General features: G+C 41.6%; 1 protein-coding gene across 1 annotated transcript in view; it reads left to right on the top strand.

Annotated features, from left to right (window-relative positions):
* Positions 1–26273, top strand: part of LOC124606867 (juvenile hormone esterase-like) — a 143362-nt gene that overhangs the window by 72536 nt on the left and 44553 nt on the right. Inside the window, exons 6-8 of the mRNA XM_047138955.1 lie at positions 13937–14087; positions 18695–18876; positions 24603–24732. Coding sequence (XP_046994911.1) covers positions 13937–14087; positions 18695–18876; positions 24603–24732 — 463 coding nt within the window. The remainder of the gene's footprint in view (positions 1–13936; positions 14088–18694; positions 18877–24602; positions 24733–26273) is intronic.

The following is a 26273-nucleotide window of genomic DNA, read 5'->3' on the forward strand; positions in this document are numbered from 1 at the left end:
AACTTTGAAACACGTATCTATTTTGTACGAGCTGTAAATAAATAGTTGCCACTATTAAAGTTCCAACCCTCGTATCTAATGGATATTTAAGACCTACTTCTAGCAGTCTTATGACTAAGCAATGCAGTCGATGTCTAAAGGCATAGTGTACGCTTTTTTTTACATCAGGCACAACGACAGTTCCAGTAACATTATTATCAATCCGCCACAGAATGTTTATTATCGAATTCTTGTTTTATGTATCGTATCGAGCAGCGAAAGTTGTGGCTGTTGCTTCAGCGCAGCGGAATCGCTAACTGGGATGCTGCATCGTTCTACAAGGGAGAAATTGACGCCTGGAGATCTTTTGGTGCGAAGGACTGAGTCAGTCAAGCCGGCGCATGCTTACAGGGCAGATCCCGAGTCCCTGCGCTTTTCGCGACCGCCCGTAAAAGTGGAGGATTTCTGTGGAGAGATTATACTGATAGTCACACCGAAGTTAAAACGCGAGTAGAACGCTCATATGAGAGAGCAAAGTAAGAACGTTGAAGCTCAGAATTATACTTTGTATCGGAAGGAGTAGTTGTATAATAAAGACATTCACATAGAAATGAAACGGCAATGGTAGACCACACAAATTCGTGAAAATGAGTGACTGCAATTGTAGAGTGTGTGCAATCAGAACAAGTAGGGACTTGTTACATGAACGTAAAGTGGAAAAAATTAAATGTGTCGTACAAAAGTGTTTACATATTACAACGTCCTCAATATTAATAGAATATTTTGGAAGGGGCTTAATCTTAGAACAGTGTAGAAGAATAGATAGGGCATACCTCTTAACCAGACAGTGAGAACTTCAATTATTGGCGCATGCAGCACGGGAGTAAGTTCGCCCACTATATCTGGCTATTTATTAATATCTGATACATAATTTTCCAAGCAACCAGATTATAGCGAAGAATAACGAACAATAAAAGGAAGTAAACAGAAGGGTGACTTACACGGTCCATATGCAATGAAATGTATGGTATCTATATGAAGTCAGATCTGCAACCGTGCGGGGTAGCCGTGCGGGATAGCCGGCACTGTAGTTCAGCATGTTCTGTCAGAGTGCTGCGTGCTCTCTGTAATAAAAAAAACTGAGTCAAGGAATGAACGATGAACTTGAACGGATGTCTTGTCACGTCATCCCAGACGAAACGCAACGAACTGTATCGGAAAAAAAGGCGCCTTGTCACGATTCCCGCGGCTATCCCCGTCGGAGGTTCGAGTCCTCCCTCGAGTATGGGTGTGTGTGTTGTCCTTAGCGCAAGTTAGTTTAAGATAGAGTAAATAGTGTACAAGCTTAGGGACCGATGACCTCAGCAGTTTGGTCCCATAAGATCTTACCACAAATTTCCAAAATTTTTCAGATCTGGAAAGCGCATTTAGCGTATACAGGGAAGGGTGGTGCAAATGGTCGCAGTGTTGCCTGAGTGGAGAGAGTGTGTAACAGAAATCCTGAAAAATCTCAACCGGCAACGCAACACACCACTTTCAGTAAAAGGTCACACCACCATTTAAAAGTGGACATCCCCACTTTATATAGTTTTTGTATTTGGTACTTAGCTCGTTTTGTATTTTGGCTTCCTTGTCTTTGGAGTATGATTGTCGTCTCCGGATTTTCCTGTAAGAAGAAATCTGAAACATTCCACGATTGTGAAAGTTCGATAGGCCGCTATTTAAGAAATAATAAATGTTCACACTATTAACTTTTGTATCATTAAACACTTCGAACAACTGGTGACATAAATAACTTTCATATATTCCCCTGATCTGCAAACTTCACTTGGTACAAAACATGTCTGCTTTTTGTCTCTCTATACAGAGTGTTCCAGCTATCTTGTTCACCCAAAATATCTCTGGAACAATAACAGTTATTGGAAAACGACTTTCACCGGTATCAATGTAGGGCTGGGGCCCATGAATGTACATATTTGGAAACATTCTAAAACGAAAGCATACGTGTTTTTAACACAAACTTATGTTTTTTTAAATGGACCCCCTGTATTTTTTCTTCAGCAATCCATTGCATGACAAAGAACATACACAATGGCGTTGATTGCATCGCAATATTCCCATTACATCCCGAGAAATTGAGATGCGAAGTTGACGCTTGAAACACCCGACATGCGCTGCTAGCGCACGTCCTGAGACTCAGGCGTGAACCCCATGCTGCCCGTAATCGCGATGTGATTGACATGTGTAATCACACCTCCATACTTATCAAGAGGTAAAACTTTTAGTCCACTTGCTCGTTTCACTAAAACCATCAACATGAATTTTACTATTACGAGTGAATGATTAACTGTCACTTGCGCTAGATCTACAGTAAAGTAAAGTTTTAACGTTGAACGGCATTACCCTTTTAGTAACGGATTAACGATAAGCGAAGTTAACTCTGTGACTAATGTTGCGGTACACAGATATGTTACAGAACCGCATCACCCCTAGCCTATGGGATAAATACCTGCTGGAATCTACGACGTTACTGCAGGATGGCAGCAGACCGTATTATTCGCTTCGGACCTCTTGATAAGTATGGAAGTGTGATTACGCATGTCAATCACATCGCGATTACGGGCACCATGGGGTTCACGCCTGAGCCTCAGGACGTGCGCTAGCAGCGCATGTCGGGTGTTTCAAGCGTCAACTTCGCGTCTTAATATCTCGGGATGTAATGGGAATATTGCGATGCAATCAACGCCATCGTGTATGTGCTTTGTCATGCTATGGATTGCTGAAGAAAAAATATAGGAGGTCCATTTAAAAAAACATAAGTTTGTGTTAAAAAACACATATGCTTTCGTTTTAGAATGTTTCCAAATATGTACATTCATGGGCCCCAGCCCTACATTGATACCGGTGAAAGTCGTTTTCCAATAGCTGTTATTGTTCCAGAGATATTTTGGGTGGACAAGATAGCTGGGACACCCAGTATACAAGTTCACACAACTACTCTTCAGGGCAAGCGGGGACGTTTTAGGCAAAGAACCTAATTATATACATCACAGGGAAAGACAATGTTTAAATTCAGTTATACATTCATTCCTTACTTAAAGAAGAATAAAAATCGTTAGGAATGTTTTAAATAGATTTATAAAATTTTCATTATGCTTCTCTTCACATCGAATAGAAGCGCTAACACACAAAATACGACATTCACGTAAAAACAGGTTTGTCTGATGTTACTGCTCTACAAATGACACTGTCGATATCCACCAGTATCAGAGAGTTCATAATGTGAATAAGGCTTCGTTACATCACAGCAAATACGAAGCAATACGTCGTGCATCTCGCAAGAAACTTTTTAAAAATCTTCAAGAACTATATCTGAGTGCAGAATCTATAGATATTCTACGGCCCTTACGTTCGTATCTCGTAGAAGAATAATAGCAATTCTCACAGAAGCGCACAAGCAGTCAGTATTCCCACTCTCCATTTGCGAAAGGATAGGGAAGAAGCCTTAATACATGGGGTACAAAAAACCATCCTCTGCAACACGCTTCATAGTGATTTTCAGAGCAAAGATGTAAACGTACATGAAGGTCTTCTCCTGACTTTCTGCGAGACTGAAACCGAGATTATGATTCTTCGAATCTTTTATTTGCTGATGTTCAAGTAATCCTGCAGCATATGGAAGCCCATTAAAAAGCGCTGTACTCACATGCAAAAGATATGTTCCCTACGATAACGTTTCTGTTGAAAACTCCAGATTAATCTTTCCAAAGAAACAAAATAAACAAGCTTAAAACTGCTGCAGATGAAAAGTTACTTGAGATATTAAAATATGTTGGTGTGACATAAGCTAAGAAAGAGATACAACCTTATCAAAATAAAAACAATATTCCAAAATATCTCCAGATTACTCAAACAACTGTTAAAACTAAAGAGATTGTAATGCAAGTTAAATAATGGAGTCGACAGCAATATAAGTTTCTCAAATAAGGACAATGCGCGAATCTGATGAGGACGAAACTCAGGAGGCTCTAACCATGTCAAAAGATGTAATCTCGCAGGTCGCATCCCATATAGCAGCAGAAGAAAGGAAGTAAATATGATAAAATTGCTACACCAGATCTGAGAGTCTCGTTTGACTGCGACATATGCAGCGTATGAAGTAAGGGAAAAATCCTAAAATAATGACAACATACCGACCCATGAAAAAAGAATTAGAGAGAAGAGATGTAAGGGAGATCACATAAACGGTGTAGACATCGTGGAAACGAAGTGTAGTGGAATTATAATCTTAAACGGAGAAATGTGAGAGTCATGGTGACGTTCATTTCTAGGCCACAGTGCATTCAATCGGTTCGAGACTTAAAATTCCGAAAACGTGAGGAATTCTGGAACTTGTATGAGCTTATTTCATTTTTTGTCTAAATGTATAATTTTGAAAAGGAGAATATTAAATTCTGATTAAAAACTAAAACTGAACACCCTGAGGTAATGGTCTCACATGAATGAAGTTTCACTGATCTATTATATAGGTTACGCACCGAATACGATTATATTCACAAGGTCACATATCTGTGGAGAGAACACACTGCATAATTTCAGAAATTTGATTATTCGCCTCTGGCTGAAATCATCTATAAAGAAGGTCATACAGATGCCGGATACGATTTTTGAAGACAGTGTTTGGTTATGTTATCAAGTGTTATCGAAGCTGGTCAAGGAACTGCCACCGACAACTGTACACAGTTGACAACTCAAGTACAGCGTGGTAGACAATGCTTTGGAAGGGTCTCCCGTAGAGTCAGAATACGATCAAACGGAAATCCAGTAGACTGCGACGACCACAATTCCCCAAGCCCTACAGATACATCTATTAGCTGTATAACTTTCCTTTCGCCGTTTCGCAATAGATGGCAGTAGCGGCAAGTAGTGGTGCAGGTGAAGCTTAGGAATTTCAAAATATTAGTCAGTTTGTGATTGCATTTCAAAGTTATTCTCGATTGAATATGTCAACTTACCACCCTATTTCGTGTCGTTTACGGGAAGGTTTAATTATCTGCATCAAGATGAAGAAATGTGCGGCTGAGGCTCATAAAATTCTGGGCAAGACCTATGGTGATGCACCTGTTGATGAAAGAACATGCAGAGAATGGTTTCAACGCTGCGAGGACGGTTATTTTGACGTCGAAGACCGGTATGGCGGTGGAAGAGAGAAGGTTTACGAAACTACTGAAACCGACGGAAAGAATCACAGGAGATCGCTATCGAAAGCAGTTGATACGTTTGAGCCGAGCACTGAAAGACAAACGGCCACAATACAGCGATAGACACGGAAAGGAGATTTTGCAGCATGACAATGCTCGACCCTATGTCGCAAAACTCGTCAAAACATACTTCGAAACGTTGAAATGGTAAGTTCTATCCCACCCGTCATATTCTCCCTCTGACCACTACCTTTTCCGATCAATTGCATGCGGCCTGGCTGACCAGCACTTCCGGCTAAATCGTCCGGCCCGCGACGTCAATTCATCCGGCACGCCAACAGTACTTGAATGTGTTTCAGAAAACGTATGGAACACGAGGCGTCATACAATTTCAATTGAAAAATTGTATTTAGAGTACTAGGAGATTTTCAAACGTGTGGAAACCTCCTGGCTGGCATGTGCCTTACAGTTACTATGTTCGGCGATCAGGACTCAGTTGCAAGATGTGCAGACTTTCGGCACTCTTTTCATACTCTGCTATGTCACCAAGCACTCTGTAGGAATTTCTTGTGTATTTAAAGCAGTGAACTTAATTTTGGGACATGCACTCAGTCACCGACGGTTCCATGGGCTTCTTGAAGAAACTGAGTCCGAATTCTGTGACTTGCCTTATCACACAGCAGGGAAGTGGCCCAGCTGCGGTAAATTCCTGTTTCGTTTTCATAAGCCCCGAAACGAAACAGATGTTTTTGTCGATGAAAAAGATAGAGCTGATTCATAGCTGTCGAAGTTGTCATTTTTGGTCGGCATTACAACCAACGTGAATTACCCGAACTTGAAACTTCAGCGAAAGGAATAACCTTATCTGTGATCTGTGCAGAATCATCAAAGGATTTCGGAGTAAATTGTTGTTGCTTGTATCACAACCGGAAGAGGAAAGCTCTCCTCATTTTCACTGTTTCAGAGAGTTTTGTGCTACAATGCGTGAGGAAGTCAACCTAGATTTTCCGAAAAAAATGTTCGTGACTGGAAGAAGCATTTTCGAATCCGAGAGTGGCGTCCTTCTATTACAGAATTCGTTTGATTATAATCTTGATGATGTGTGAGTTGAACTACAGTAGGAACTCACTTATTTGCAAAGGAAATTACTTGTTGAAATAGAAGCACCGAGAAGCAAAACTTGTTGAATTTTACGGCTGCTTATTTTATGTCGAGTTGCATGGGGGCTTAATTATAAATTTAATGCAAATATTTTTAATTTTTAGTAGCGAACTGTCCGGTTACGCAGTCTCGTAAACGGTTGGCCCTGACTAGTTTTAGTACGCAATCAGACTGCATAGAATAACAACAAAGAATGAAAGAAAATTTCCGTTAACACGATTAATTAATTAAGTCCCCAGCAACTATAAAACCTACGAAACCAAAACACAAGTGTAACTGTTCTGTGTGTGGAAGTGTGATTCAACGTACACATCTGGCACGGTTCTTCTTCAATAAGACAAGAAATTTTAAATACCATTTATACTGAAGTAATTAAAAAAATAGAAATACTATAATTGCGTAAGAAAACCAGAATTACACTCTAATACAAGAACACAAGCCAGATGCTTTGTTGACTGAACCTGTAATGACGCATTATTTAAGACATTGAAATAATAAAATGAAAAGGGAATTTTTTTCCCTTCATATATATTGACGAAAAGCACTCTGATCATTACAATATCTCCATTCGAACAACATCTGCTGTCTAGCCCATCAAAACTGCATAAAACATGGAACAAGCACTCCCTACTACAACATCTCAACACCGACTCACTACTACCACATCTCGATAAGCACTGACTACTGCCACATCTCGACAAGCACTGCCAGTGGAGGCGGCGGAATAAAACTCTTTGGCGCAATCTCTGGCGCTGTGGCTCAGTGTAGCCACCTTTCAGAGTTTCCGAAACTGAAGAAATTTACTTCTGTTGAGGCATCAGTGGTGTAAACAACTTATGTTTGTGTGTAAACTTTTTCAAAAATGAAGTGTTTTAAGTCAGCACAACGAACAAGTTCGATTATGAAGATTTGGAGGCAGTTCTCTTAATTGGGTGCAGCAATACCAAACCTAATACAAAGTTTACTAATACAATACATTGTTCAAAATAACAGACCACTCCTTCGATAGGTGACGTACGGCTATAATGTGGGCAATGGTGTCATGCTCAGTATGGCGTGCCTCTTTTGTCGAGCAGGAAGTGTTGAGTCATTGACTTTACTTCCCTCTGTCAGTGACTCGTGGATGTGTAATATTTACGCGTCCCGTCTCCAGAGCCGTTGATTTTCTCGTTGCGTTTGTTCATGGTTGTCCACAAATCATCTCGTACTAAAATTTACTTCTCTATAAAAGGAAATATGGTACAGTAGACAGAAGGAAGAATAGAACTTAGGTTAGTGTGACATAACGCTGACCATCTGTTCAGTTAGGACTTCTTACTAATCTATTTGAAGAAAGACGGCAAAGGAAATAGCCAGAGGCCTAATCGTCATAACGATGTCAGAATACTATATGGCTGATTCAGAGAAATGACGGAAAACTTAAGCCTAGATGGTTAAACGTGGGCTGGACCACTCCCCTTCCGAGAACGAACACAACACAGTAACTACTTTACGGTTTCGTTCGGGTTGTCTCCAACGTATTTTATTGCAAACTGGTTTTCATCAGTATATATAATATAAAACAATATGTTTAGTTACTGTTTGGACAGCTGTGAAAAATCTTATCACGACTTCTCTCAGACCGACCTGAAAACCAATCCTTGAAATCGGACTCATTTTAGCCTTAGCTTTTCATTTCAGAAGCCGAATCCATTAGTACAGAGCTGCATTTATCTACGTCTATATTTACCTCTGCATATACGTCTGTTCTTTGCAGTTCACTGTGAAATGCGTGGTAGAGGATATTTCTCACTGTACAATGTTTTTGGTTTCAATCCACTCCATTCGCGTATGAAACAGAAAGGAACGATGACTTAAACGCGTCTGTGTGCGCTGTAATAACTCTAATCCTGTGTTCGCGGTTCCTACAGGAGTGCTGCCTTGGTACTTTGTAGTGTACTCCTAGATTTCTCATTTAATACCAGTTCTTGAAACTTTCAAATGTCTTCTTCAGGCTGTTGTTATCTTCGGATAAATGCTTTAGGAAACTCATGATACTAAGCAGCATTAGAACAGTTTATTTATTTACTGCCGGTTTCGATCAACGAATCAACGTTACGAAGACAAAAATGACAACAAGACCTCAATGTACAGAAATCATAAAGAGACGAAAATACAACGCGGAAACTTACCAAAAATTGACCAATACGAGTCACATGTCAGTCATGCCGAACCATTAAATTGCATTAGCTTTCAAGCTCATGAATAATAAAAAAGAAGACAATAATTATCTCCCATCAATAACCACCGGCATCCAAACACATAGGAGACTGGACGTATGTAGCCTGGACATAACCTGAGTAGCCAAAGGAATCTCAATCTCAAAGATAACACCACAAAGATGTCTAGTCAATGTGAACCATGACATCCAAAGATAATTTTAGGACTGAAAGCACACATAACAAGAAAGATCACAGTAAAGTAACAGTTTTATCAACTATCAAAATTATTTTCAATTTTTTTTATTTTCTGTGCAATTAACATTATGCACACATTACAATGGGGATCGGGATGAAATGAGAATAATTTAACCTGAGACAAAACCTGTGAAACATAATTAAAGAAAAGGTGCCAATAGTGTGCCGATAGTACATCTACATCTACATTTATACTCCGCAAGCCACCCAACGGTGTGTGGTGGAGGGCACTTTACGTGCCACTGTCATTACCTCCCTTTCCTGTTCCAGTCGCGTATGGTTCGCGGGAAGAACGACTGTCTGAAAGCCTCCGTGCGCGCTCTAATCCCTCTAATTTTACTTTCGTGATCTCCTCGGGAGGTATAAGTAGGGGGAAGCAATATATTCGATACCTCATCCAGAAACGCACCCTCTCGAAAACTGGCGAGCAGGCTACACCGCGATGCAGAGCGCCTCTCTTGCAGAGTCTGCCACTTGAGTTTGTTAAACATCTCCGTAACGCTATCACGTTTACCAAATAACCCTGTGACGAAACGCGCCGCTCTTCTTTGGATCCTCTCTATCTCCTCCGTCAACCCGATCTGGTACGGATCCCACACTGATGAGCAATACTCAAGTATAGGTCGAACGAGTGTTTTGTAAGCCACCTCCTTTGTTGATGGACTACATTTTCTAAGGGCTCTCCCAATGAATCTCAACCTGGTAACCGCCTTACCAACAATTAATTTTATATGATCATTCCACTTCAAATCGTTCAGCACGCATACTCCCAGATATTTTACAGAAGTAACTGCTACCAGTGTTTGTTCCGCTATCATATAATCGTACAATAAAAGATCCTTCTTTCTATGTATTCACAATACATTACATTTGTCTATGTTAAGGGTCAGTTTCCACTCCCTGCACCAAGTGCCTATCCGCTGCAGATCTTCCTGCATTTCGCTACAATTTTCTAATGCTGCAACTTCTCTGTATACTACAGCATCATCCGCGAAAAGCCGCATGGAACTTCCGACACTATCTACTAGGTCATTTATATATATTGTGAAAAGCAGTGGTCCCATAACACTCCCCTGTGGCACGCCAGAGGTTACTTTAACGTCTGTAGACGTCTCTCCATTGATAACAACATGCTGTGTTCTGTTTGCTAAAAACTCTTCAATCCAGCCACACAGCTGGTCTGATATTTCGTAGGCTCTTACTTTGTTTATCAGGCGACAGTGCGGAACTGTATTGAACGCCTTCCGGAAGTCAAGAAAAATAGCATCTACCTGGGAGCCTGTATCTAATATTTTCTGGGTCTCATGAACAAATAAAGCGAGTTGGGTCTCACACGATCGCTGTTTCCGAAATCCATGTTGATTCCTACATAGTAGATTCTGGGTTTCCAAAAACTTCATGATACTCGAGCAAAAAACATGTTCTAAAATTCTACAACAGATCGACGTCAGAGATATAGGTCTATAGTTTTGCGCATCTGCTCGACGACCCTTCTTGAAGACTGGGACTACCTGTGCTCTTTTCCAATCATTTGGAACCTTCCGTTCCTCTAGAGACTTGCGGTACACGGCTGTTAGAAGGGGGGCAAGTTCTTTCGCGTACTCTGTGTAGAATCGAATTGGTATCCCGTCAGGTCCAGTGGACTTTCCTCTGTTGAGTGATTCCAGTTGCTTTTCTATATTGGACACTTATTTCGATGTCAGCCATTTTTTCGTTTGTGCGAGGATTTAGAGAAGGAACTGCAGTGCGGTCTTCCTCTGTGAAACAGCTTTGGAAAAAGGTGTTTAGTATTTCAGCTTTACGCGTGTCATCCTCTGTTTCAATGCCATCATCATCCCGTAGTGTCTGGATATGCTGTTTCGAGCCACTTACTGATTTAACGTAAGACCAGAACTTCCTAGGATTTTCTGTCAAGTCGGTACATAGAATTTTACTTTCGAATTCACTGAACGCTTCACGCATAGCCCTCCTTACGCTAACTTTGACATCGTTTAGCTTCTGTTTGTCTGAGAGGTTTTGGCTGCGTTTAAACTTGGAGTGAAGCTCTCTTTGCTTTCGCAGTAGTTTCCTAACTTTGTTGTTGTACCACGGTGGGTTTTTCCCGTCCCTCACAGTTTTACTCGGCACGTACCTGTCTAAAACGCATTTTACGATTGCCTTGAACTTTTTCCATAAACACTCAACATTGTCAGTGTCGGAACAGAATTTTTCGTTTTGATCTGTTAGGTAGTCTGAAATCTGCCTTCTATTACTCTTGCTAAACAGATAAACCTTCCTCCCTTTTTTTATATTCGTATTAACTTCCATATTCAGGGATGCTGCAACGGCCTTATGATCACTGATTCCCTGTTCTGCACATACAGAGTCGAAAAGTTCGGGTCTGATTGTTATCAGTAGGTCAAAGATGTTATCTCCACGAGTCGGTTCTCTGTTTAATTGCTCGAGGTAATTTTCGGATAGTGCACTCAGTATAATGTCACTCGATGCTCTGTCCCTGCCACCCGTCCTAAACATCTGAGTGTCCCAGTCTATATCTGGTAAATTGAAATCTCCACCTAAGACTATAACATGCTGAGAAAATTTATGTGAAATGTATTCCAAATTTTCTCTCAGTTGTTCTGCCACTAATGCTGCTGAGTCGGGAGGTCGGTAAAAGGAGCCAATTATTAACCTAGCTCGGTTGTTGAGTGTAACCTCCACCAATAATAATTCACAGGAACTATCCACTTCTACTTCACTACAGGATAAACTACTACTAACAGCGACGAACGCTCCACCACCGGTTGCATGCAATCTATCCTTTCTAAACACCGTCTGTACCTTTGTAAAAATTTCGGCGGAATTTACCTCTGGCTTCAGCCAGCTTTCTGTACCTATAACGATTTCAGCTTCGGTGCTTTCTATCAGCGCTTGAAGTTCCGGTACCAACGCAGCTTCGACAGTTTACAATTACAATACCGATTGCTGCTTGGTCCCCGCATTTATGAGTACAATGTACAATTCGGTGTATCACATGCCCCAACTGCAGGGACTCTGGAACAAATGACATATGAGTAAATGATTAAAGTTGAGGTCCCCAGTATATTACTGAGAAGCTACATGATGATAGGTACACGAAAAGATTAACCGAGGTTAACAAAGAAGAAAAAAACGTACACAGTCTTAAAACTGAATAACTTAGCAAAGAGCACCTTAGTGACAGTATGCAGAAAATCGGTCTCCAAAAGCAAAATTACATGTCCATCTGTGGGGCTAAAATAATGTGGCACATGATATCCAACTTATAGACAAACAGGAATTATATCGAATACATTTCCCGAGAGGGATCACTACACGATATCAAAATGTGTTAGACTAAAAGGTCAGTGTGGAACATCAAACAAACAGTATATGAGGTTATAATATTTAAAAAAAGGGAGAATCGGAGTGATCTGGTATAGGCAATTAAACATTGCATACAATGGGACAAAGTGTGTGACCAACAAATGGATAAGACAAGGTGGGAAATGTATATAAATTAAAAAATTTAAAATCAGTTTTCAAAAAAATTAGAAATCATTAACAATGTTTAATAAAATCTTTGTTGTTATCAGTATTTTTTGCTTTAAAATTACGTTTGTATGTCATGGTTCATATTGACTGGACATCTTTATGGTGTTATCTTTGAGTTTACGAGTACTTTTAGGTTATATCAAGGCTAAATATGTCCAGTCTACTGTCTGTGATGATGAGGGATAATTATTGTCTTCTGTGTTATTATTTATAAGATTGACATCTAATATGATATTACGGTTCAACATAATTGACATGTGACTTGTACTGGCCAATTTTTCGTGTCTTTATGACGTTTCGTACACTGAAGAATTTATTTATTTTTAATTTTTTTTTAACGTTGATACTGGTATAGCATGATGGTCATCGACCGAAACCGGTTGTGAATAAATAAACTGTTGGAATGAAGCCTGGCGTCAGGAGTTCCTTGAAACTTTGTAAGCGGTTAATTCACGCCTATCTGCAAGCGTCCGCCAATTCGGGTTTTTCGGCATCTTCGTGACATTCACCAGTGCGGTACAGCTGTGATCATTCGTGTTGCTCTACTTAGTTGGATATTCGATATCTCCTGTTAGTCCTATTTCGTATGAGCCCCACACACTTGAGCAGTACAGTAGGCTGTGTCGCACATGTGTTTCCTACAATAAATGCGTTTTCCCAGTATGCTTCCATGGAGATATAATAATGGGAGGTGGCCCTACAGACTTCCGCTGTACATTGCTTTGAAGCTAGTGCCACCACGTTGCTAGGCTCTAAACATTAGCAGACTACTGTTTACAATTACTTCTTGTTCTTAATTTCCGCTGCGTCTATGCAACAGTTGTTTTAAATAGTAAATATTACAGTGCTTTCCCGAACAACACAATGTCAGGAAGGCGTTTTCAAACGTTTCTTGGTGTTAAACGCTTATCTGATAGAGTAATACGCTACATTTGGCCTCGTTAATGCAACTTTCTTTTCGTTGCACATTTCAAATAACCAAAAAGTGAAATATGTGATGTGAAAAGGCTGCTTTCGTAATCCAGCATTTTCATTAATACGGGACGACGAGACTGATGTTCGTCTACGCCCTCTTCTCGAAAATGCTCAAGACATATTTTGCTACGTCTGGGTGGTTTGCAGCATTAAATTCTCACAGTCATCGACTTGAGGGCTCTTCGAGTTGATAGAAAATCTAAAGTCATTATAATGGTTATTATTATGGAAATAAAACTACTATCGTAAAAGTAACCAGTGCATCTGGAATTCATGTATATAAAAGAAAATATTGCTTGAACGAGTCCAGTTATGAATGAAATGTGATTCCTTTACATTTTTAGACTATAATCAGAACGACTAATGCACCTGTAAATGACGCAAGCTGGCATTTTGTGTCAAAAACCTCCACCTGAAACTAACGTTTGGCATAGAACTGCTGATATTTTTAAAAAAATGTGTTTTATAAAGAGCGAAACTGTACATTTCAGGCCTTTTAACTCAAGATGTCAATATCTGCATCGCCTCCCTTAAGCTAATGAGTCCTACTTCTTTTAAAAATGGTATGAAATCCCGGCACGTTGTCCGCTGTCACGTCATTCACGATTTCAGGAGAAGGTGATGTTCTCATACGTCCCTTGGGCTCCGCATATCGAGCCTCAGCTGGAGGGTGCCTTCATCTCAGAGTCTCCTATTGCGGCTCTCGTCGAGGGCCGTTTCCACCGAGTCCCAATCATCACAGGCGTCACATCTGGCGAGCTAGGTGCGTATTACAATTCAGTATAATGTGAAACTTAGAGGGAATGTGACGTTATCGCGTTAGTTACTAATAGTTTGCTGGCACAGATGACATTTCATGAACTGAGTGGCTGAACTTCACGTGAAAGGTCGCCCTATTTGAATATGTGCCGCGAGTGATGCCCGAATGTTACTGATAGACGCGGGGTCTGGCGCTAGTGTGAACACGATACCTAGCAGCCTGTTACAGAAACGTGTGCGGTGCACAAGGCAGTACTGCGTGAGTTACCGGTTTCAACGTTGGGTGACAATCAGTGTATGACGCATGGGTCATAGTACTGTATATCAGGCAATACACGAGAATTCGTGTCTCCGAGATGTAGTCTGTACTGTCAGTTTTTAGCAATGCAGAGGCAATGTTTATATACGCATGAACAGTCGCAGAGAATTCTCTCAAATGTCTGACCGACGGACGTCACGTGGCCTCCACAGAGCCAGGCAGGGCGATCGCGGTATGGTTGAGCCATATCGTCGCCGACTGTGTGGCGACAAGTGCACCGCATAGGCTTAAGCAGTCGACAACACTACACCTTTGCATGACTTTGGCCACTCACAAGGAGAACACGGCAAGTTCCACAACCCGATTTCCCAGAAACTTCGCTCAGTGGAAGAGGAGCTGAAATAAGCGAGCACATGTCTCCGCTTGTTAGATACTCGACCGTTTCTGAGAAAAGGACCTTCAAAGTTTTTGACGTAATTTAGATGCCTTTTAGCGCACGCTTAGGTCCACCCATCTAGTGACACACTGGCTAGTGTAGCCCCGTTTCACTTTTGCGTCTCATGTTCGAAACCCGATTACTTTTTATTTCATTTGTTCATTATCTGCCTATGTCCTTTGGTGGTTACTACACTAACGTTTCTTATCAAGTTAGGAGATGCGAGGACTTTACATTAATTGCAAAATTACAGCTAGATTACATTAATTATGCAATGTATATGTGTGTAGTATTTTCAGAGGGTTAGTAGGACATGTTCTGAGGCATCAAGGGATCACAAATCTAGCATTGGAGGGCAGCGTGGAGGGTAAAAATCGTAGAGGGAGACCAAGAGATGAATACACTAAGCAGATTCAGAAGGATGTAGGTTGCAGTAAGTACTGGGAGATGAAGAAGCTTGCACAGGATAGGGTAGCATGGAGAGCTGCATCAAACCAGTCTCAGGACTGAAGACCACAACAACAACAACATTTTCAGAGGTTACAATCTCTCTTAATTCTTATATTTCATTACTAATTAGCATATGTCATTCTTATCCTTATCCTTCATGAAGATTTAGTGCGTTCATTAGATGATACCGATCATAAAAATATTGTAAACATAGAAATTCCGAACAACACAAACATGAGGCAAATATTCCACAGCGATATATCTTGGTATGATTCTTCACACGTAGGGAAGAAATGTCGTTAACATTGCAGAAGGTTCAGGCGTTGGCAATTATTTTGCTGCAAACCAAGCATAACTGTTCACTTTTCCGAAAACTGGGGGCCGGCCACTGTGGCCGAGCGCTCCTAGGCACTTCAGTCCGGAACCGCGCTTCTGCTACGCTCGCAGGTTCGAATCCTGCCTCGGGCATGGATGTGTCTGATGTCCTTAGGTTAGTTAGGTTCAAGTAGTTCTTAGTCTAGGGGACTGATGACCTCAGATGTTAAGTCCCATAGTGCTCAGAGCCAAAATTGGGGCTTGCAGTTGATCATAATAAAGATATGCTACAGGAATATCGTCGAAAACAAATTCAAATAATTATTTTATCCATTTATTGCATTTATTTTTTTAAATTTATTCGTCTAACGTGCAATTAGTAAACTAATAGGGAAACGTTGTTTCAATATATGCTGGAAAAAATTGGTGTAGTAGTCTTCTGTGGACATGGGTAGATAAATGAAAAACAAAAATAAAAATAATTATCGGGTTTCGAACACCGTGAAGCCGCGATGCTAGCCACTGTCACATTGCTTCGATCAAACTACTGATTCTGTAAAAGGCGCACAAGAAATGGTCAAGCCGAGACCGATATTCACTTATTTTCACTCCTCTTCCACTGTGCGAAGTTTTTGGAAAATCGAGTTATGGCACTTGCTGCCTTTTCCTCGTCAATGTAAACTACTATTTTCATCACTTACACACTCTGATCAAAAGTATGCGGACGCCCCTGTGTAATTCGGAACTGATCTTTAAACGACAAGAGAGGCCAGGGCGCCAGTATGAAAAAATGTTCAAACGTGTGTGAATTTCTAAAGGACCAGACTGCTAAACTTGCACACTACTTAGACTAACTTATGCTAAGAACAAGACACACACCCATGCCCGATGGAGGACTCGAACCTCCGTTGGCGGGAGGGGTGGGAGGGGGTAATCCGTGACATGGCGCGTAGACCGCGCGGTCACTCCGCGCGATCCAGTATGAAACAAGACGCGAGTATTTTGGTCAGCAGAGAAGCAGTGTCAGCAGAACAAGATCACAGATTTCTTAAGTCGAATAATCGTTATCAGAGGCGCTGCTAGGGGTGGTTCAGGGGCTCCGATCCACAACGGGTACCTCCTCCGAAGGGTGACGAAACTTGCTAGTTTCTATGGTATCAGTTGTAAAAAATTGCTTTCACGGGTTTTCGTTCCTCACACTTCTGTGAGCGGGTGGAAAATTAGAAAGCTTATGGACTGTTCCTTACCCTGTTGCACCCATATGCGCATTCTCCCAGTGAAATAGCATGTAAGCAAACATTATTCTCACACAGTACTTGAGACAGTTACGTCAATGATCTTAGTATGATGTACTGTGGGGCACTGTTAATATAGTTTGTCAGTAAGTAAACAAATTTTACGATTTGACTGGGCTTTGAAAGTTATTGTGCTCTTATTTTTTTGTGGTAAGTAGAGTTTTGAGATTGTAAAATAATGGAAACGTACACCTTGTGATCGTAAAAAAAATTACGTTATGGTTGGAGGAGTCTCCTGGATAAAAAAAAAAAGTTCCGCAAAATGTTCAAATAGTTCTGAGCACTATGGGACTTAACTGCTGAGGTTATCAGTCCCCTAGAACTTAGAACTGCTTAAACCTATCTAACCTAAGGACATCACACACATCCATGCCCGAGGCAGGATTCGAACCTGCGACCGTAGTGGTCGCGCGGTTCCAGACTGTAGCGCCTAGAACCGCTCGGCACTCCGGCCGGCCCGCAAAATGTGTTGCTTAATATATGTACCAATGTAAGCGGGATTATAGTTTCCTTCACGACCAGATTTCTACAAGAAATCGATACACGTTGCCAAGCCATGGATTGTACATAAGATCGTTTTGCCTTTTTCCGAGCCAAGCAATCTGATTAAAACCTCGGTAACAGAACTTATCGCGATTGTAGAAAGTTTAGTTAATAATATCTTACAAGATTTCTGCAGATGGTATCCTTCCAGATTTTTCGACGCCTAAGAAGGTTCCCGAAAGTTATCGAAGTCCCAAAATTAGAGTCTCTTGGATGGATATCATTAAGACTGTTACAGTGGTTCAATACGAATGTTCAGAATCTGTTGCCAATATCACTTTGGCGTTAATATTTTTCTTACCATTGTGTGTTTTTGTAGCGTCACGCGAAATTAAGAATTGTTTTTGGTTCTCCTAAAACAAGACCAGGAAGACTTTATGTACTGACAGAGAGGGGCCGTCTAGGACTGTCGAGGGTGGTTGTAACAAAAAACATGAAATCTGCGGTAGGAATCACTCGTGAGTTCCAAAGTGTTAGCAGCAGTCCACCTACCACAATGACTGTGCGTAGGCTGAGGAGAATGGGGTAAAGAGGTTGAGCAGCTCCTCGTAAGCCACCCATTTCTCTTGTCAGTGTTGAGCGATGCATGAGGTGTTGTAAACAGCGGCGCCACTGGACAATGGATGACTGGAATCGAGTGATTTGGAGTGATGAACCATGCCATATGGTGGGGTAATACGAAGGAACTGTTTAGGTTCGGCGAATGTCTGGAGAACATTATGTGCCGTCATACATAGTATTAACTGTGAAGTACGGAGAAGGTGATGTTACGGTAAGGGGAAGCTTCTTGTGGTTAGGGAACGATCCTCTCAGAAAACGTTAAATACGGGAGGATATGAACACATTTTAGAGCATTCTGTACTTCGTACGGTAGAGGAACAGCCCGGAGACGATGATTGTTTGTAACAACACGACAGTACACATTGTCATAAAGCGGCATTTTTGAGGCAATAGATTGTGGAAAACACGCCTGAAATGGACTTGCCTGCTTGGGGTCCTGAACTGAACTTTGGGATGAGTTAGAGCATCGACTTCGCTCCAGACCCCAGCATCCTACATCATTACCTTCTCTGGTTTAGACTCTTAAAGAAAACTAGGTCGTCGTTCCTCTATAGAGATTCAGATACCTCGTTAAAAGTAACCCCTAGTAGAGTTCAAACTGTCATAAAGGTGAACTGTGGGCACTCCTCATGTTAATATCCTCTAATAGGTGACGGCATATTTTTGATCAGATAGTGTATGATCAGTAAAGTAATCTAATTTGGACATATTTCGTCATCATATTATTGTTACCAATAGTAATTAATCTTCAGGTTACGAAATGGCAACAAATGCTGAGAAAGTCAGCTATCTGAACAGCACATTTGTTGAGTCTGTGGGCCCCAGCCTACACCTCTCGACGGCAGAGCAGCAGCAAGAAGCAGCACGCAAGTTGCAGGAATTCTACTTTGGCGACGAGACCATCTCTGTAGACAATCCGGAGCCTATTGTGAACGTAAGTCTAACTAAAATCTTTATTTACAGAGAAAGCAAAACGCAATAATTACTGTATCTTAGTGTGCCTTTGTAACAGTGTATACCAGTATGTGATAAGAGAGTTGGTAGAGCACTTAAATTGCAATGGTGTCTTCAACGTCGAGATCACATGCATCACACATGTTTATAAAAGTCAAAGAAAAGTTATAAAAATAGCTGCTGAAGTAATTACACGTCGAATGCGATGAAACCCAACAAAATATACGATGGTTGGAACTTTAATAGTGGCAATATTTATTTACAGCTCGTACAAAATAGATACGTGTTTCAAAGTTTTACTGACCTTCAAAGTAGTCAATAGCATTGTGTATAACCCGTTTCCAGCGATGTGGAGGTCGTAGGATACTCTTCGCAGTCCCAGTTGTGTTGACAGTTTGAGCGGCGCGGTCTATGCCCAAGAAATTTGAAGCAGTTCTGAAGAAATGCCGTGAAGTGTTTCTTTCAGTTTAGAAATCAAGTTGAACTCACGAGGGCTCAAGTCAGGGAGTGCAGTAGGTGGTATAGCACTTAGCAGCCCCATCAGTCAAACAAATCAGTAACAGGTTGCACTGTACGTGTTTGAGCATTGTCCTGCAAAATGATGGTCAGGTCTTGCAGAAAGAGTCATCCCTTCTGTCTCTGAGCTGGTCGTAGGTTGTGTTCCAAAAATGAACGGCATAGAGACAGAAGAAATGACACTTTCTGCAGGACCTGACCATCATTTTGCAGGACAATGCTCAAGCACGTACAGTGCAACCTGTTACGGATTTTGTACGAGCTGTAAATAAATAGGTGCCACTATTAAAGTTCCAACCTTCGTAGACCACGGAGCACCAAACTTATCTCATGAAAAGATATTCGAACTTAAGACAATAGTGATCTCTAGTTAGTAACGTGAACTGCAAGGAGAAAATTAACGTACCATTACGTAATTTCGACTTAACCTTTAATTGTGACAGCAGATTTGCGACTGTGATTAAGACTAACTTATTACGTCAGTTTTTAAGACGTGGAAACTTACTGATGTGCCTCAAGCAAGCGTCCTACGTAAAGAGTATTTCGTCCAGTCGTTTACTTTGAGTCAGTTCTGTTTGCTTTGTGGTAGTTGCTCTGTTATTCGATGTGTTAGCTCTCGCTCTTGCATGTTACGCACCAGTAGGCCAACAGTTACGTATTTATCGTTTTCTATGTTTTCTTCGTTTTTAATTATTAAATTTCGCACGAATTTTTCTGTTTAAGAGGTGTAATCTAGCGTTTTTGTAACTGTGAAGTGCACATTCATGCAGTTTATAGCACAGTTCTCTTTTCTTTTGAACGGCCAGCTACACAGCTCAGTAGGACTCAGCCTCCATTTGTGACACGTCATGAGGGTAGGAAGCTGCGTATTTAAATTTTTCTGTGTGCTTCTATAGTTTAGTTTCTATGTTAGTCGCTCTAGGATGGTAGGATTTGTGCAGACTCAGTAGGAGGTGGCCACAGTTCGCGAACAATGAATGCATTTTTTGAGACGATTAGTCGTCTTAAGGCTCCTGCCTCAGAGTGTAGCGGTGGTGGAGAACTGGCGCGTTGCATCGGACAACTCATATGTCTCTTGTTTCGCTCATGGGCTATCTTTTTTCTTTTTGTTTTTTAATTTTTTTTCCCTAGACCTCTGCTACTTCAGGCGTTGGTCCCTTTCACCCCTACTGTCCCCAGGAACCTATCTAACCTAGAAACAAAAGCAAACCTAGTGTCACCGCCACTTTCACGCTAAAAGCTAACTAGGACGTTTGTTTGCCACCACTTCTGGCTCCGCCCACGAACAAAAATTAAATACGCCACTGATCATTTTGTTAAAAAAAGGAAAGGATAAAGGAAGAGGTACAGCACTTTTCTTAAATTTTATTTGTTTCCTTTTTGTTATGTTTTTATTTATTTGTTTTATTTTTTTAATCTTCTCCCGTGGGTGTCCACAGCAGCCAGACGGTAGGATGTCCAGGTCGTCTTCTCGTTCAGCGAGGTTGAAACACCCCGTAATTACCTTTGATGTCACTCATCAGTCCAGCATGTGCTATATCGTCAATCTCTTCTCACACCCGGTACACCCACTGGAGGCCGCATAAACGACGACCCAAGTAATTCGCAAAGAGCGAACCATACGACGAATTGCGCTGTAAAACCGTGTAGTTGCTGGTGAAATGGTGCCAAAAATCTAACAAGCCTGTAACGCCCTCACTAAAAAAAAGTTTGACAATGCCGCACCCTCAATCCACACCGTGGCTCTATGACGAATAGCAGGGTAGTAAGTGACGTCGGGATGGCTCAGTTCGATGGGATCAACAATGCCAACATGCGCCGTGTCAAGAGCCAGCAGTCGGCAGCCGTGTCACAAACGAAACGGTGTCGACAGCGGCGCATTTGGAACAGAGAGTGTCCTCGGCAAGATGTATAATGTATGAACATTGCCGGTCGAAAAATTTTTCAGTCTTTATCACATACCACAGAGCCCTCGCCGCGGTGGGAAGGAAAGGCGAGTGTATGTTACACTACACCCACTTCCAGCCGACCGCCGAATGTCGGCCTTCAGTTACGTTAGCTGGAAGCGTCCGTTGAAAGTAGTGGTAGGAATCCTTGGTTCTAGGAGCCCGCGTGACCGGTAGAACATCCAAGAGATATTCATGTCGAGCAGATGGCTGCGAATGAGACAGAGTGTTGACGCGATATGTCCAACAGGAATCGGCGGCTGGAGGTACTGAAGCGTCATCCCCTCGATCATCGTACCAGTGAGGGTGTCCTTGCCCATACTACGTAGGCGATGCGTCGTCCACAGTAAGAGAGCGCGCGCTATATTGTGCACGTTTATCATTCCAATGCTGCCTGGATGTGTAGGCAACGTTAGTGCCTCGTAGCGGGTCTTCAACACCCTACCATAGCTAACGAAATGACCTAATGCCTCCTGGAGCTTGGCAGCTACCGTAGAGGCCATCGGGAGAACGTATGTGTAACGATTAAGTCTCGGAGTGATGTAGACGTTGACAAAATGTACCCGCATGATCAAGTCAAGTGTTCGGGAGGCTCGGACACGAACTTGTGTGCAGATCACATTAACTAGTCTGCAATACATGGCTGCTACTGTACGCTGCACGTTCCCATGAAAGGTCACTCCCAAACATTTCATCGCCGGATAACGAGCACTGGCGTACCCATATTCAGTCCTCTGTCCACATCCATGTAGTGCGACTTCCTTAGGTTGATAGGGCTCCCGGACACCTCGTTGTATCACTGAAGCCGCGCAATAGCGGTACATATACAGGGGACAGGCAAAATAATATGAACAGTGGTAGTAATGGGATGGTTGTGTTTGACAGTGAACAACGCAGATAAGGCACGTGTCGTGCCGAACTGAACTGTGCGTGTTCAGTACGGACTAGGCATTAGTGCAGGTTGTTTAGGAATAGTGCACAATTCGTATTTGCAGTCAGAGGCCGAGATCGACGTGCAATGAAGACCTAACAGAGTTCCAAAGAGGGCAGACTGTGGGAGCTCGATTAGCTAGAGGATCAGTAACCAAGTCAGCCAACATATTAAATGTTTCAAGAGCAACTGTTTCATCAGTCATGACAGCCTACACAAAACATGGAAAGACATCATCGTGTAAATGTAAAAGTGGGCGCAAATCAAAACTAAATGGCAGAGATCGACGTACGCTAACACGAATTGTGTCAAAACATCACAATACTACTGCGGCTAAAGTGACTGCAAAGCTCAATAGCCATCTTCGGCGACCACATATGTATCGACTGTCTGCCGAGAACTCCATAAAGCGAATATTCATGGACAAGCTGCCACACTGAAACCATTAGTGACGACAACCAACGTAAGGAAGCGTAAAACATGGTGTCGGGAACATATATCCCGGATGGCTGATCAGTGGAAACACGTCATATGGTCCGACGAGTCAACGTTTTCGTTATTTCCAATGTCGGGCCAGGTTTACGTCTGGTGAACGCCAAAAGGAGCCTGCAAACCTGATTGCTTGATTCCAATAGTTAAGCATGGAGGTGGAAGTGTGATAGTGTAGGCAGCCATATCATGGTATTCTGCTGGTCCCATCATTACTCTCAAGGCCTTGTTACAGCCAACGATTATGTGAACATATTAGGTGATCAGGTGCACTCCATGATCCAAATGTTGTTTCTCAAAATTTCAGAATGATAATGCACCCATTCACACAGCCAGGACAGTACAATCATGGTATGAGGAGCATGCAACTGAACTGCAGCGTCTTCCCTGGTCACCACAGTCCCAGAACTTGAACGTTATCGAACCCTTGTGGGGGGTATTGGAGAGCAGACTTCGGAGCAGATTTCCGCCTCCCTCGTCACTACGGGAGTGAGAAGAGACTATACGATCATTATATGCCAGTATTCCAAGAAGAAATGCAACTGTATTACGGGCAAATGTGGTCCAACCCCTTATTAATAAACCGTTCCCAAGTAAGTACAAGCTTTCACATTATTTTGTCTATCCTCTGTACCTTCTGCCGACCTCGCCAAGAAAACAACATCGTCCGAGAAGAAACAACATTTAAAATGCACATTGCGGTGGTGAATGCCCTCCAAACGCTTTCATAGACAATGAAGTGCAGGCTCGAGGGCGGCGGCGAAGAGAAAGTGTGACAGAAGGCATCCTCGTTGCACTGAGCGCTCAGTAGTGATTGGTGGCGAGCGATAGCCATTGACCAGGAATATGGAAAGGCCTGCCGATACTGGGGAGAAGACCGTCGTTTCTAAGATAGCCTACAAGAAATGGTGCTCAACTCGGTCAAATGCTTGGTCTAAGTCAACTGCCAAGAGAACGCCTTCTAAGCGGCATGTCGACATTAGCGCCACCACATCTCTATAAGAGCTTGACGCCGTGCGTTTATTACTGCCACCTCCTAGGCACGTTTGGTCGGCATGAATGGCGTCACCGACAGTAGCAAGGAGGCGTGCACGAAGTATGCGGGCGAACATTTGCGAAATATGTGCGTAGATTTAGGTGTGCAAACAGAGAAAAGTTCTGAGAGATTACACTTTGTGGCTGTTGGTCGGTTGATGTATAAGCTTGGCCGACATATCACTAACTTGATTTATAAGTACCATTTACCTGTGGATAGTAGCAAAAAATAACAAAAACGTTGATTGAAACTCACAAAACGTGTGCTAAAAAGTTGTTTCCAATCTGAAGAATAAGAGAAAACCATGAGAAAACGTAACATAGTAACATGTTCGTGAATACTACATAATACATATATTATAAATAGAAAAACAAACCTTCATTATAGACCTCTGAAAATGCTTCATAAATAAAAGAAGCGAAAAGCGTATAGCAAAAAACAAACTGCGTTTCATTTAGTTGCAGAGACGTAAGATACCTCCACAAAAATAGAAAACTGTAGAGTTGTTCAAAGGCTGCAATTTGTTTACTTTTGTTACTCTTTCCCAGTTTTGTATTGTTGTCTACTTTCAATTCAGAAAGTCCCTTTGAATTTGCCTCTATCCTGTGCAATTGTCGTTGGGCAATACTCTCCAGCACTTTAAAAAATGATAGTACGTCAGCTTCCTTAACATGATTTACGCTGCTTTGGCAATTATATAAAAATGGTTGTAAATAACAATGTATTTATTATATTAACTGCTTTGTGAGTTATAGGTTTCAATAACAAATATTGTTTTATGTCAACAGTTTAGTAACGATTTCGGTTTCTTCGAACCAACTGATGCTCTTGTCAGAAAGGTCGCTGAACTCTCTGACGTCCCCGTATTCTATTATGAGTTTGATTTTTACGGGGAACACATCAACTCCACACAATGGGGTAGGTACAATAAGGCTTTAAGCGTAGCCTATTCCAAAAAATATGCTGCCATTTTTAGTTTTATTTAAGTTTCAAGAAAACAGTGATGGATTCAGAAACTAAGACACTTGGAAAGGTGTTATTGTAATTGGCCATTGACACTGCGTACATACTGTCAGTTTATCCTGGCGTATAGTATGAATATTCTGCAAAGTTATTTTCGCATTCGGCAGTAGCAAGGTTCAGTTCCTTGATGAGACATCCAGAATTATGTTTTTGGTCATTTCCCTAAATCTCTTAAGGGAAATTCCTAAATGCTTCTTTTCAGAAGGACTTGATCGATTACCGTCACCATTACAATTCAGTTGAAGGAAATGTTCTGTTTGTAATGACCTTGTCGTGAATGGGTCGTGAAATTTTGATCTTACTACAGTTGACTCGACCGATGTATTACAGATCACATACGTCAACCACACAGTCGTGGTATTTTTGAAAATAAAAATTATCGTGTCTTGTAAACTTATCTGTTGAGAGAGGGAAGTGGTATACAACGGCTCATGAATCATTTGGCACTTAGGTATCATTTTTTGTTGCTAGGAAAGATGTTGCAAGCAGCGTTACTTGAGTGTTTTCTTTCGACGAAAACGCCTGGACCCACACCAGACTCTCTCACTAAATTTTCACTGAATACTACACTGGCAACGGCAATGCAACTGATAACCAAAGATCATATTTCTTGTACTCAGAACCACAATGGCGTAAAATATCGATTATTGAAGACTTCTGTTTGAAATTATCCAGTGTACAGATTTGAAATACGACGCACTGAATAAAAAGAGAGCTTACATCACTTTCATTGAATCAATTAGCTAGAAACTTTACAACTTGAATGCGACTTCCTTTACAAAGACCATTTCTGCTAATTTCAAGTGTTTATCTAGAAGATACAGCAGCGGCCGTGGAAGTAACAGGTCACTACAGCGCTGACGGAAGTGTATAGAGATGCTCAGAAGAAAGGTTTCGTTTTCCTTGTGGAATCAAGTTGGATACATTTAGAGGACTATTATTTGGAGAAGATATTCCTTGAGTTGCACTGCCTCCGCAGTGTTTCTTGCGGAGGGGCAAGAGAATAGAATTAACAATTTTGGGTGCTTACTGGATCTTGTAGATGTATACTTTTTACGTCGCCCCGTATGCGAATGGGATAAGGCATTAAGTTGGTAATCTGGCTCAAAATAACATGACGAGTATGTACAGTCGTACTCAAAAGTATCCGAACGACCTGAATTGCATTTCGCCTGATTCGCATACAACCCTCATAACGCAGCTGTCTAGCAGGTCCTCTAATCGCCCCTTCGTACAGTCGTTTGATTATTGAAAATGGTTCCACAACTCACCACTAGAAAACACTGCTCTGTATCGCAATAACTCAAGATGTGAAGTAATACCACTATACTACAAATATCAGGGAACACCTCATCGCAGAAAAGACTATCCTTCAGACTTGTAATCTCACATTTATTACAATAAATGACATACCTGAAATGTTACCACTCTCTTTA

Source organism: Schistocerca americana, chromosome 3 (genome assembly GCF_021461395.2).
Source record: "Schistocerca americana isolate TAMUIC-IGC-003095 chromosome 3, iqSchAmer2.1, whole genome shotgun sequence".
Taxonomy (NCBI): domain Eukaryota; kingdom Metazoa; phylum Arthropoda; class Insecta; order Orthoptera; family Acrididae; genus Schistocerca; species Schistocerca americana.